Below are 13,930 nucleotides of genomic sequence, written 5' to 3'. Positions count from 1 at the left end.
ATTTAAGGTGAATGTGAAAGATACGATAACAGCAGCAAAACAATCAATTGCCTTCATTAAGAGAAGAGTGAAGAAGCCACAAATTACCAGACAATTGAAAAAAGGAAGACAGAAGAAAATAAAAAAGGCTCTACAGAAAACTGAATAATGAATTATGAAGAGTAACACAAAGAGCAAATGAAAAATGTCTTTCAGATGAATGCTCATATATAGATTTAGAAAGAAAAGGACAATGTAAACTAACATTTAAATAAGTAAAAACAGTGACATGGAATTAGTGAAGGAGTATAGGCACTAAAGAAATTGGTTGTATTAATGGTGTACTGTTATACAAGTATTTAAAACTTGGAAGAAGAACTACATATAAAAAAAATATCGATCCAACAAAAAGCCATATGATCTTACAGAATATCACATTGAAATTGAAGATTAAATGAGCAATAACACTAAAATCAGAAGTTATACAAGCAACAAAAGATATAAAAAATGGTAAAGCACTATAAATAGATGAGCTGCCAATAAAAATGAGTAAATATCTTAATGAAGGATACAAGAGATGATGAAATTATGGAATATGATAAACAATAGTGGGAGGATGTGGCCAGAAAACAACCAGATCCCAGTCCCCCAAAAGCATAGTGCAGTAAATTGTTTAAATTAAAGACAAATTACTTTAATTTCACAGTCACTAAAAGATCTATATATTTTAAACAAAAGACTGAATAAAAAAATGAAGGAAATGTCTTCAGAAAAATAGTAAGAGATGAAATCGATAAATTAGAACTTTTACGGTATTCAGATTATGGTAGCAATACACTAAAGAAAATATACATTTGTCTACATCACCAGTGTCATTACTAATTTAAGATAAAATGGAAAAGATTAGTAAGTAAATGTAGGCTAGTCTAATTGCTTTTCTTTCATAATTTTATATGGAAAGGAATTTTTGTTCCACAATTTATTATCTAATTATCATCATGCATATGTGGTATTTCTTTTACAAGATTAAATATCATGATAATAAAAATTCATTAATTAACAAACTGTAATGATAAGAATTTATCTATAGGTACAGTTTGCCAATTACAATGGCAAAATAAATTCTCTTCCTTACCAAAGTATAAACATTTTTTTTTAATACTTGTGACTTTTTATTTTGACTGAGGAGTTCAAATCAATGGTTTTCAAATTCATTTGCCACAAAACCCAAAAATGCTTTCTTGTTCTCTAGCACACAGGTCAGTAGAAAATTTAACACCTGTAATGAAGCAGTAAATTGCTCAGAGGACAATTATTTATGATGAACAGTGGACATATCGCAACCACACAAAGGATAGAAATCACCTTATAGAGACCAGTGTTCATTTTGTTGATAGACACATACACCCACAAAATGTGAAAAATTTGTGTTGCAAATCAGGAAGTAGAAACAAAAAAATGATGAAGCACAAACCAACACATGATTTAAATCAACACATATTTAAAAGTGAAATTACATGGAGGTAATATTATTTAAATAAAAATCTCTGACAAAATCCCCCCAAAAACATAGAATTTATGCAATTAATAAAACATGAATTAGCTCAGTTTTGCAACTGTTGTGATCAAAATTTAAAGGAACATTTATAACATCATTAACAGAAATGCTGTCAACTAATGAAAAAGATCCTTTTTTTAAATAGTATTTCAATAATAGATGAGAGGAGGAATCCAGAATAGACATATAAAACAATATATTTTTTAAAAAAGGAAAAGAGGTGATAAGTAACAAAAAGTTTACATAAACATTTTATTAAGATTTCTGAGCCAACACAGTAAATCTGTAAATGTTAACAAAATGCAAAGTAACAGAAAAAATGCTCATTTTCATGGAAAAAAAACTCAACATGTTTTGATGATAATAAAGTTTATCTGAATTAAAAAAAAAATCACGTACAGACAAATGTAAAATTTTGCACTTTAAAACTTAATGTTGTTTGTATATTAGAAAACTAGAACTAATAAAAAAAAAAAAATAAATAAATAAAAAACTGGTTACCTTTCAGCGAAATTTTCTTAAGAGAATTATAATGACAATATAAAGAAAACTGTCATGAGTCTGAAAGGATTATCATGCATACGATAACAAAAAATGTATAAATACTTCTTATAATGATTCCTTAACTTATCAGCAAACAATATACATAATTTAATAAAATAATAGTTATATTATCCAGCTTGAATTATACTTGTTAATTATGCTTTTCTTAATGAATAATATGTACAAAACAATCAACCTTAAAAAAAAGTTACAGACGAGTCAAATGAAGAAAAATAAATAAATACATGGCTCAAATTTATATTATCTGGTAGTATAGTATCACATAATACATGTACATAATAAAAACAGTAACAGAAAATTTATTAAAAATGAAACGCCACACAACTCAACAAATTAAAATAAACTAGCAATTTAGAGCTGTTCTATTCTGTAAAAATAAAAATGCACTTGCACAACAAATATAACTAAATAATATAAATGATTATGAATATGGGATGTTATGCTATTGCAATAAAAGGAAAAACAATTAAATGACTTTTTTTTTCATTTGACTCTAGTAAGAAAATAATTACATTAACAACTAAATTTAACAAAAAATATTGCATTATCGAATCATATAACCAATGCCAATAATTTATCCACTATATAATATATATATATATTTATAAATAGTCTATAACTCTGGAAGCAAATACAATAGATTACTATTTTATAGTTAATTACAATTCTTTTCATTACAACATTAATGTATTTTATAAACACCGATGAACCTGATAGATAATATAATTCTGAAATGGCCAACTTCGACTTATAGACTGATTTTTTAAAATAATTTACCCCACACATATACACAGATACAAACATATATAATTGTGTATATAAGAACATCTCTCATTTTAACATAGTTTTCAGGTATAATTGATAATAAATTAAATGTTCTCAATCACTATGTTACATTTAAAAAATATTTTTGAGATATACATATATTATGAGTACAGTCTATACAAAATATAACATCATAATTATATATAAATTACTTTTAATGCAATAAATAGAAAACCGATTTTCAACAATTCAATTTAGTTTTGATTAACATAAAATATTGTCTATATAATCCATTAATGTCAATAAGAACTTAGGGGTTTTAAAACATAAATTCGGAAACAAAGATCGTTCACCGTGATGACATTATACAGTTTTTATTTAGTTGGTACCAATATCGCATTAATGACATCTAGCAGATATCCGAGGGATAACTCAGCTCTGATCTTGTGTCAAAGCACCATATTTATTGTCTAGAGCTAATTTTCCTGGCGTCATTTTAGCTGCTGTATCCGAGTATCGCGAAGAATGTGATTTGCTGTTACGTACTTCTTCAAAGCCGATTCCATCATCTCTTCTTCTGCAAAACAAGAAGACAATAGTAATTATGTTTAATAATAATAAATTAAAAATTTAAGGCAATTAAATGATAAAAAAGGTTATGTTCTCTAGAGAGTCTTTGCTTAACCTTCTCCCATCACAATGATCCGTGCTTGATTAGCGCTCCGTGAAAATATGTTGGTATCTGATTGCCTCCTTTCATAGTCTTATGCTACCCTCTTGTGAAAAAAATTTCAACAAATTACATTATATTAAAGAGATTTAACAGATTCTGGCAAAAAAAAAAAACGTTACGATTGGATATTTTTTATGCCTGTAACAACAAAAATTGAAACAGTACAAAAATTACGATAATTTAATTGCAGAATTTTTTTTGCGCATTTCTACCGTGTTTTTTATTAGCAAATTTTTTTTTGCTTTGTGTTTATGAAACATTGTTTACAGATTTTAAAAATAATACTTTCAAGCAAATCAGTTGAAAATTGGGCAAAATATGGTGAAAAACCCGTGTCATAAATCACAGATTAGTAACACATGTTAGTATAAGTGAAAGTAGATTCAGAAAACTATGTTTTATAAAAATCCCCACCACTGAAAAAGGTATTCAGATTGACAAAAAACAATTTTTAGTGTATAGTGTTATTCATTATGAATCGTTATGTGTTACATGTTTACCAATATCATTTGTCAGAAAAGATATTTATAGACCTCAAGTAAAAGTGACGTATTTATGACCACAAATTCCTTCTTTTTTTGTGTGTGTACTGTATATCATAATTTATTATGTGTTTCAATACAACGATATGTTGCTAATAAGATAAGCTATTTTTGTAAATAATAAATAAATCCATAATCGTCATAGCAATTATAATACACAAGTCACATACACACACAAGCACATTTCTGAGAAAAAAATGGTCATATTCTTTCTAGTCTAAATAAAACATTTTACATCGTATAAACGTCGTTCAAATTGTGTAATAAAACTGATTCCTTTGTGAATATAAAACAAAATAACTGACTTAGATGCAATATAAAATGATTTTGTAACAGCGTTTTAAAACTGACGCCGTACATAACCAGTTCCAAGACTAAATGATCTGAAAAGGTTAATAGCTTTAAAATACATATAACCTTTTTGACATATTACCAGATTTTTTAAAAATATTTAATTTGTTAAAATAATGAAGATTATTGTTTACTAACAAAAATTTGGGCTTTGGAAAAAGACAGTATCTAGGATTTATTAAAAATATTAAGATTAGCATCCTAAGTAAATGTTACACTTTATACAACTTGCATAAATATTATTCAATATCAAAGTTTGTTTAATAACAAAAAGTTAAAAAATGAAATCCAATACTTTTAGAAGTAGAGTCATTATAAACATAAGATTATTACCATTATTCTGACTTGATACTGATCAGATATGATGATTAAAAAAAAATTCATTTTATCTTTTAAAATATCTAAAATAAGACCATTCATTTAGAATAGTTTTATACATTAATTCAAGTGATTATATCAATCTAATAATTCAAATTTATCTCATTCTAGCTTTGTTTTTAACAACTGTTCTGTATAATATAAATTCTTGCTACATACAAGGTGTGTGAGAAAAGTAATGAGATTGTTAACACTATAAGCGATCTGGCAACGCTGTGTCTACCGGTCTGTACTAGACTGGTTTGATCATCCCTTCCACATGCTCAGTATGAGTTTCAACTCCATTCAGCCAACTCATTATTTTTGACAGCACCATCAGTGAAGTTGTATTTTTATTGTGTGTTACAAAAATGGAGCATCGAAATTTAGAGCAATGTTGTGCAATCAAGTTTTGTGTTAAACTTGGGGAATCCGCGAGTATGACCTTTGAAAAGTTGAAAGAGGCCTATGGGGAACATTGCTTACAAAGAGCACAAGTTTTCCGTTGCCACAAATCATTTTTGGAAGGCCGAGAACATGAAAATCAACCTCGCTCAGGGAGACCTTCAACTTCAAAATCTGACGAAAACATTGAGTGTGTGAGGGTTCTTGTGAGATCAGACCGTCGTTTAACAATAAGGATGATGAGTGAACAGTTAAATTTAAACACTTTCACTGTACATCAAATTTTGATGTTTGTGCAAAATTGGCGCCAAAAAAAACTCACAACAGAAGAGAAGGACAATCGAAGAAACATGTGCGTTGATCTTCTTGAGAGGTTTGACAATGACCAAGAATTCTTCAATCGTGTGATCACAGGTGATGAATTCTGGATATTTGAATACGATCCTGAAACAAAGCGGCAAAGCGAAGAGTGGTACACTCCATCATCTCCTCGACCAAAAAAGTGTCGAATGAGCAAAATCAAAGATTAAAACCATGCTGATTTGCTTTTTGACAGTAGGGGTATTGTGCATAAAGAATTTGTTCCTCCAGGACAAACTGTCAACCAAGTGTTTTACAAAGGTGTCCTTGAAACACTCAGGAAAAGAGCGATTCGCGTGGGACCAAACATAGCAAACAAGTAGATGCTTCATCATGACAATGCCCCACATCACAGCTGGCCATTTCCATCATGGAATTTTTTACCTCAAAACGCATTCCTACGGTTCCTCAACCCCCCCTACTATTCACCTGATTTAGAGTCCTTGTGACTTTTTCCTTTACCCAAAATTGAAACATGTCTTAAAAGGACATCATTTTGGAAATCTGGAAAACATTCAACAGACTGTGACCGACCAGTTAAAAGCCCTACCAGTTGAAGCCTTCCAGTGCTGCTACCAGGAGTGGAAACAACGTCTCTGCCGGTGTATAGCTGCCCAAGGGAACTACTTTGAAGGGGATAATACTGTTGTTTGAAATAAATAAAAACTTTGGTAAGTAAAATGTCAGTCTCATTACTTTTCTAACACACCTCATAAAAAAATAGTTTTCACAACAAAGACTTTGTATATTGACTTTAAAAGATTTAAATTGAAAATTGACCCAATTAATTTCTTTTATTGGGTCCAAAAATAATTTTTTTTTCTCCCCCCAAAAAAATTGATTTTTTTTTTGAGAGGTGTAAAAAACGGTTTTTTACCAGAAAAATTGATAAAAGTAGAATCATATTGATTAGTAAGTACCTTTGTGAATGAACAACTTCAAGTAAGTTGTTTTCTGTAGAGAAACCGAACATAATTTTTTGAAATGCAATTCAACAAAATATGAATCATTTTAGGTAATGATGAAAAATTCCACCTTTCTATGTTTGTCGTATGGTTTTAAAATTCTGTAATTTGAAAACTTTTGTAAACTCTACGGTGTTCAAAAAGTGATGCAACCTTATCGGAAAATGAGTAAATTACAAGAGTAGTCAAAAGTGGCCTCTATAACACAATTTACATAATTGAATACAACATTGAATGCTCTTTAAACACATGTAACATTTGTTGAGAACCTGTAGTGACACATCGTTCAATTTTGCTCTGCATTTCGGGAACAGTGTGAGGATGAGTTTTGTAAGCAGCATCCTTAAGGTATCCCCACGAGAAAAGGTCAGAAAAAGATAAATCTGAGACCATGGGAGCCAAAACCCCTTCGAGATCACTTGTCCATGTGTTGTTGGCTGTATGAGCCGTAGCATTGTCCTACTGAAACCATGTGTACTCTAGCTGGTCTGCAGATGTAGCGTTTACAAACTGTTGCACCATCTGTATGTAGCATTTACCGTTACACTGTTCACTGTACCATGAAAGAATGTCATGAAGAATTGTCTACGTGACATCACATACCAAAAACCCACTTTTAGTCTGTGCAGCTGAAGTGGAATTTCCGCACACCAAATGCATAAATTCTGTGCATTCATGTATCAAGGTGGAACTATGCCTTGTCAAACCAAAACCAGTGATGGAGTTCTTCCCTATTTTACGTTACAGATGACATGATCCACTGACAGAAGGCTACGATGTTTTCCAGTATCTGCAGGTAACAACTGAACAACACAACTTCTATGCAGATGAAACTTTAAACACTTGCGCAATGCCATGTAAGCACTACCAACAGAGACCAAACTGGCTAGCCAAGCATCACATAGACTCCTTGGGACTAACAGAAAATGCAGCTTGCACGTCAATCAAGTTTTTTTCTGGTGTTGGCAGTTTTGGTCGACCACTTTTGGCTTCATTGGCCACATTCAATGTTTCTTGGAACTTGTCATACAGCTGCTTGATGGAGGACTTGTTTGGTGCATTCACACCGTATTTTTCTATAAAGGCATTCTGGATCTGGGCATAACTGACACATCTAATATATTGGGACACAATGAATATTCTCTGATGCAATGTGTAACCTATTTTTCCTGAATTAAACATGCAACAAAACAAGAAAACACTTTTCCATACGGTTGCATCACTTTTGGAACACTACATTATAATGTTCAAAATGTAACAATAATACAGACAGTGCCTTAAGTAACATGCATATGTTTATATTTCACAGTATTGATCCTTAATTGAATTAAATATGCTACAATTATAATTGCATTTCTATTTTAACCAACTATCTGCAAGACTAAATTATTTTACATTATATAATATAATAAAAACGTATAACACTTGGACTTTGAGTGATTGAAACATTTTTATGAGTCTAATCCTCTGTATTAATTGGTAAAGGACTTATACACCTTCAATATCAAAGCCTATGAAATTATTTAAAATAAATAAATACATATATATATGAAATAGAAACTGAAACAGACTTTCTACCCCAAGCACCAGTAGCTGGTTCAGCATTTTTAGCAGCAGATAAAGTGGGAAACAGATCTTCATTGTTAACATCAGGAGCAGCTTTGCTTTTCAATAATCGTGGATCTGAAAAAAAATTAACAATTTACAGTAAAACTTATAAAAGTAGATCTTCAGCTAAAGCCATCTAAAATTGAATTTTTTCTTAGTTCCAAAGACTTTTATATATTTAAGCATAAAAACTCTGTAAGGCAAGACCTCTCCTTACATGAAAGTAGATTTCATCCAACAAATAACTGTCTAAAACAGAAATGATTTTCTGAAATTTGACTTTCCTTATTTCCTAAGTGAAACTGCATTTTGAAGATGAGACTGTAACCACATCTAGTAATGAACTTATTACAGGAGTAAAATATAAAACACTATAATTCTTTATCATTTACAATAACTTAAAAAAAAACTACCTCTATGAAAACAGAAATTTAATTATAGAATTATGAATGCAGTCCCTCTGCTGATTGATCTTCCCCTTCTTCAATCATTTTCCTTCCTCAGAGAGTTATCACGGGAAACATATCTATCAGTTAGTTGCTACTCTCGTATGATTGTCTGTAGGAATATTCAAGGAATTTGTTTTTTCTGTCCTTGACTTAACAAAAATCTGCACTACTGGCCAAGATGTCTAATGGGTAAAGCTTACCTACTATTCCTCCTAACACATTTTGTAAAAAAAAAAAATACCAACTCAGGCGGTAATATGAGATAAAATATTATCCAATGGTACTCCTCCTCTCTTTATTGTTTCATTTAATTTGTATAAATGTTATTGCGTCAGCTGTAAAAACATTTCATCAATGAATATAATAACAGAAACTAATTTCACTGGTCCAATGAATTTTCCTTGAAATAACAGAAACCTGGCTAACACGGAAAAAATCTCACGAGTTAACAGTAACGTTTTTTGCAAATTGTATAGAGGTACTGTAATTTACGCAAAAAAATAGGTATACCCATTTAATGCTATACATAAAGTAGAGTACTAAATTTTCCCACAATATAAAATAGGGATACATTTACTGTATAGTAATATACATACTGTATACAGTATACTGTACTACACTATGTTATAAATTACCCTCCATAAACAAAAATAAAAATTTGTCATGTCAGAGTTGTAACTGATAAATTCGCATTTAACCTATGTAAATGTTTACATTTTCAGTAACTCGTCGCCAATCAAATAGGCGACAACAGGCAGACAGAGTGTTAAAATTTTGTATAGGCGACGGCACACAGTCATCGTTGTTTTAGCAACTTCAGTAAACTAGCCTTTATGCCTACTGCCCTGTGAATCATAACTTACACTCTCATCATTCCTTATCTCGAATCACAATTTTTAATTAATTATGTAATGCCACTATACATAACTTATCCATGTCATTTTTGTTCATTATAACAGTGCTCTTTACTGTGATAGTTTGTGTGTGTGTGTGTCTGTGTATTCAATATTGTTTTCCATTCATTCACTCAATTTGTCATTATAATATTTTATTTTTACGGATCCATATTACAGTTCAGTATCTGAAGTACAGAACTGTACAGTGCAATTGTTAATTTAGTGTTCTTCCGGATACTTTGTATTAGTGTAAAAGTATGGCATCGAAAAAAAGAGTTGTGTTGGACTTAAATACAAAAACCAAAGTACTCAAAGCCAGCGAAAAAAGACAAACTGTCTGTTAAAAACTTAGTCGAAAAATTTGACATAGGTAAGACTCAAATCTATGAAGTTTTAAAAAATAAAAACAAGTTAAAAACTGAATGGTTAAAAGGTAGCAGTTCAAATAAAAGGCATATGCGAAAAAACTGGCAACGAAGAAATTAACAAAATTGTTTGGGAGTGGTTTGTGAGTACGAGGACAAGAAAGTTATAAATTTCAGGAGTAATTGTACAGCACCAAGCAAAGGAAATTGCAGAAAAATCAGGTAGCACAAATTTCAGCACTTCAAATGGCTGGCTGAAAAATTTTAAAGAGGCATCAAATTGTGTTTAAAGAAGTATGTGGCAAGGCTGGAGATGTATGTGACAAGACAGTACCCGACTGGAAAACAAAACCGGACTTTTTTTATGCACTAACAAGTAAGACTCTTTGCTTAAAAGGAGAATATTGTACAGGAGGGAAGAAGCATTCCAAAGGAAAGGTTGACAGTTTTTGTTTGCGGTTTTATGACAGAAATGGAAAAACCACTCGTTATTGGAAAGGTTGATAATAAGCTAAAGTGCTTTAGAAACATTAATAAGAACAATCTTCCTGTAGTATGGAGATCCAACAAAAAGTCATGGATGACATCACATATTATGGAGGAATAGTTTCAAGTTCTTCTCTTTTTAGATAACGCCACACGTCATCCAGATATTCCATTAAGCATGTTAAATTAGCTTGGTTCCCACCAAATACGACAAGCGTTACCCAGCCTAGGTAACAAGGTGTAATTAAATGTCTCCGATTGCACTACCATAGATTTTTAATGAAATCTCTGTTAGCAATTACTGAAATGGCACAGTCAATTACTAAATCTACACCAGATCTAAATCTGACAAAATCTAAATCTATATCAGTGTTCAACACTATAATTTGGCTGTTGGAAGTATTTAAATGCCTATCGGCAGAGGCAGTTCAACACTGCTTCCAAAAAGTATACTTTCAATTGCACACGGCTACAGAAACGGAACTTATGATGACATGATGACTTGCAGGAAGAACTGAACATCTTCATGGGGAGTCTTATGAAAATATAATTGCTGAAGATTTTGTTAACATGGACAACTTATTAAGAGACAGAGGCTAACATAAAGAATATAGATGAATTTATTAACCACCATCGAGAGAAAACTGACGAAGACAAAAGCGATTTCGATGACGAGGAATGTAACAGTAATAAACAACACAAAAACTAGATCATACAGTGCAGCATTATCCAACCTATTAGACCTTCAGGAATTTTCACTGGCAGCAGATGATTCAGAGTTGTTTAATGTAATTTGTAAAGTCAGAATGTTGACAGAAAACAAAGTAGCTGAAAGTAAAAAGTTCAGTTCAGAAACAAAAAAGTAACCAATTTTTTTTCTTACAACAAAGACTAAATTACATAATGAACAATAATAAAGTACATTTAGGTTAATTTAAATTATGTTTACTTATTAAAGTGTATTATTTTAAGGTACTGAAATTTGTTATTCTTCAAAATTACCAGTTCCTAAATTTAAGATTTAAATTAAAATACGGAAATTGTTCTACAATTCAGTATACTGTTCTGTACGTCATATGTTACATATGAGCCAGCAAAGCCGAGGAGGCCATTTACCCGATATGCTATTACATGCATAACTGTAAACTGCATACTTTATGAATCAATAAAAAATTTACAAATTTTAATTAAAAACCTGTGTTTTCTATCAAAATTACTTCTTGTGTGTTTTTTGGGACAGCTTTAGAAAAAAATAAATGTAAACAGAAAAATAAAAGAAGCAACATTTAGAATTTTTTTAAATACAAGTATGAACAGTCTCAAAAATATTATACATGTTTATAACAAAAGGTCTGTGATAAATTAAATAATACTCACTGTGATGTGATGGCTGTTGTGCTAGGTTGCGTACATGAGGTGGAACATAGCTTCCGCTAGTTCCTTTTGTGCTTACTTCTTCTGCTGGTTTCTTTTCTACTGGTTTTATTTCTGCAAAGGAAAAAATAATGCACAGGTTATAAAATCACACAGAACATTAAAAAATGTGCTTGAATTTTTACAAATATATTCATGTTAAATACGAGGTAAATTAAAGAAATATATATGTATATGTATATATATATATATAAAACAGCTGCTTTATACTGGTACAAAGTAAACATTTTATAAATTATATTATGGATGTTAATAAATCTTCTGTATAGAATTTTATCACTTTGAAAATTGATTTACTTAATTACTTTTTGTGATTTCTATTCAAATCCTGAGGGTTTTAAAAACCATTTTATGAATTAAAATGCACTAAAATAGTGCATCATAACATAAGGTACAAAAAAATAAATTGTTTGGGAATTAGATGTTCAGAAACAACCGATCAGTTATTTTAGTACAATATCTTAAAGTAAGGTAGCACATTGTAACAGTACTCACATTAAGCAAACTTGTTTGTTTGTATAACAGTAGACTTGTCAACTGGAAACATAATTTTCACCTCAAATGATTAATATGCAATGCTAGAAGAATATTTTCAATTTATTACTTAACTTTTTATTAATATCTTGGAATTTTAGGTAAAATATTATATTACATTACATTTCAACACCATAAAGGAATTTTATTCTTATAACTGTTATGCCTTGTAAAAACCTGTTTTAATTTACGGTTTATTTCTGCTTTTCAACTCTGACAGTCTTCTTTAACAATGTGTTGAGGATCTTGCCAATTACAAGGTACGGCCCCTACAAATATTCAATGCTCTTTATTGGTTGAGATGGAAGTGAGAGAGTTGAGTGTACTACACTGTTTTAAATGTTTTGTAGTGGAGTAAATTACATTAAATGTTTCAATTTTTCAAAATATGCACGCAACTGTCAAAGTGACAACTAATAACTCTAGTATTAACTGACAATGACATCAACGTAATGGACATTAATAACTGTAAAGGTGCCATTAATTTTAAACTGAAAATTTATCAATTCTTACTTTCACTGACATGCTTCTGTTGTTGAAATGTGTTCACTTTTTTTTTTGGTGCTAACTTGGGAAGCGAGATATCTAACCTAACATTTCTAATAAGAAATAATAATTTGTTAAAAGAAACATTAATATATACAACTGTTAAGTAAACAATTCAGATAAAAAGTAAACATATAATGCTTATTACATTATTTTATTATACTAAAATCTGTTAGTCTGTTCCCTTTTTCTTTCTTTAAAATAGATCTTACAACTTCAGATTAAATGATAACATACTTTTTTAAACTTTCTGTAATTGCTGTAAATTATGTATTAATAAAGTTTATAAATAGACATAGCTGTCAAACTATTTTTGAAAGATTTCTAATAAAATTTAATTCTAAACAGTGACTTAAATTGTATGTGTAATCTATATGAACTACGGCGATTGTTGACTATAATTTCAAAACTATATAAATGTAAAAAAATTCACACAAAAAAAAAAATAAAAAATTACATTTAATAAAAACTCTGAACAGCACATTAGTGGCAGTTATACATTAAAAAAATTCTAAGGTTACTATGTTGTTGCCGCTTCAATTGAGAGTTAAAAAACTGAGTAATATGAGCAAAGAACATCATGTTGATGCCCCAAGTCTTTTTCATTACTTTTTTCACGACACTAAAAAGGATTAATGAATGAATTTACACTTTTTTGTACTTTTATCAGCAACTTGTCTACTACTTTTGCTAAAAACATTCATTATTCTCATTTTAAGTTATATGAGACTGATCATCAGACCAATAAGAGTTGAGATAAGAAATTCATGTGCACTACACTCTCAATGGACTGAAAAAAAAATTTTCTTAAGATTAATTTTAATGACTACATTAAAATTACTAAAAATTTAACTAAAAATAGAAAATAATTATCATGTCTATTTTGACATGATAAAGTCATACGGGCATGCCAACATGAAAAGTTGTCAAAGCAAATTTTTATTTTAACAATTAATTTAGCTTGCACGGGAACTCATGTATCAAATGGGTGATTGTAATCATTTAAATTATGCACGTTACAGGAAGGCAGGTC

The 13,930-nt window shown here is 30.2% G+C and overlaps 1 protein-coding gene across 1 annotated transcript in view; it reads right to left on the bottom strand.

Annotated features, from left to right (window-relative positions):
• Window positions 1–1,775: 1,775 nt before the first annotated feature.
• LOC142323229 (protein CDV3 homolog) overlaps window positions 1,776–13,930 on the bottom strand; it is a 45,107-nt gene continuing 32,952 nt past the window's right edge. Inside the window, exons 3-5 of the mRNA XM_075362590.1 lie at window positions 11,761–11,871; window positions 8,151–8,262; window positions 1,776–3,443 (exon numbers count right to left, since the gene is read on the bottom strand). Of these exons, the coding sequence (XP_075218705.1) occupies window positions 3,299–3,443; window positions 8,151–8,262; window positions 11,761–11,871 (368 nt within the window). The 3' untranslated portion in view covers window positions 1,776–3,298. The remainder of the gene's footprint in view (window positions 3,444–8,150; window positions 8,263–11,760; window positions 11,872–13,930) is intronic.

This window comes from Lycorma delicatula, chromosome 4 (assembly GCF_047948215.1).
Source record: "Lycorma delicatula isolate Av1 chromosome 4, ASM4794821v1, whole genome shotgun sequence".
Lineage (NCBI taxonomy): Eukaryota > Metazoa > Arthropoda > Insecta > Hemiptera > Fulgoridae > Lycorma > Lycorma delicatula.
The sequence above is the reverse complement of the archived record's forward strand: the minus strand, read 5'-3'. Positions and strand labels throughout refer to the sequence as shown.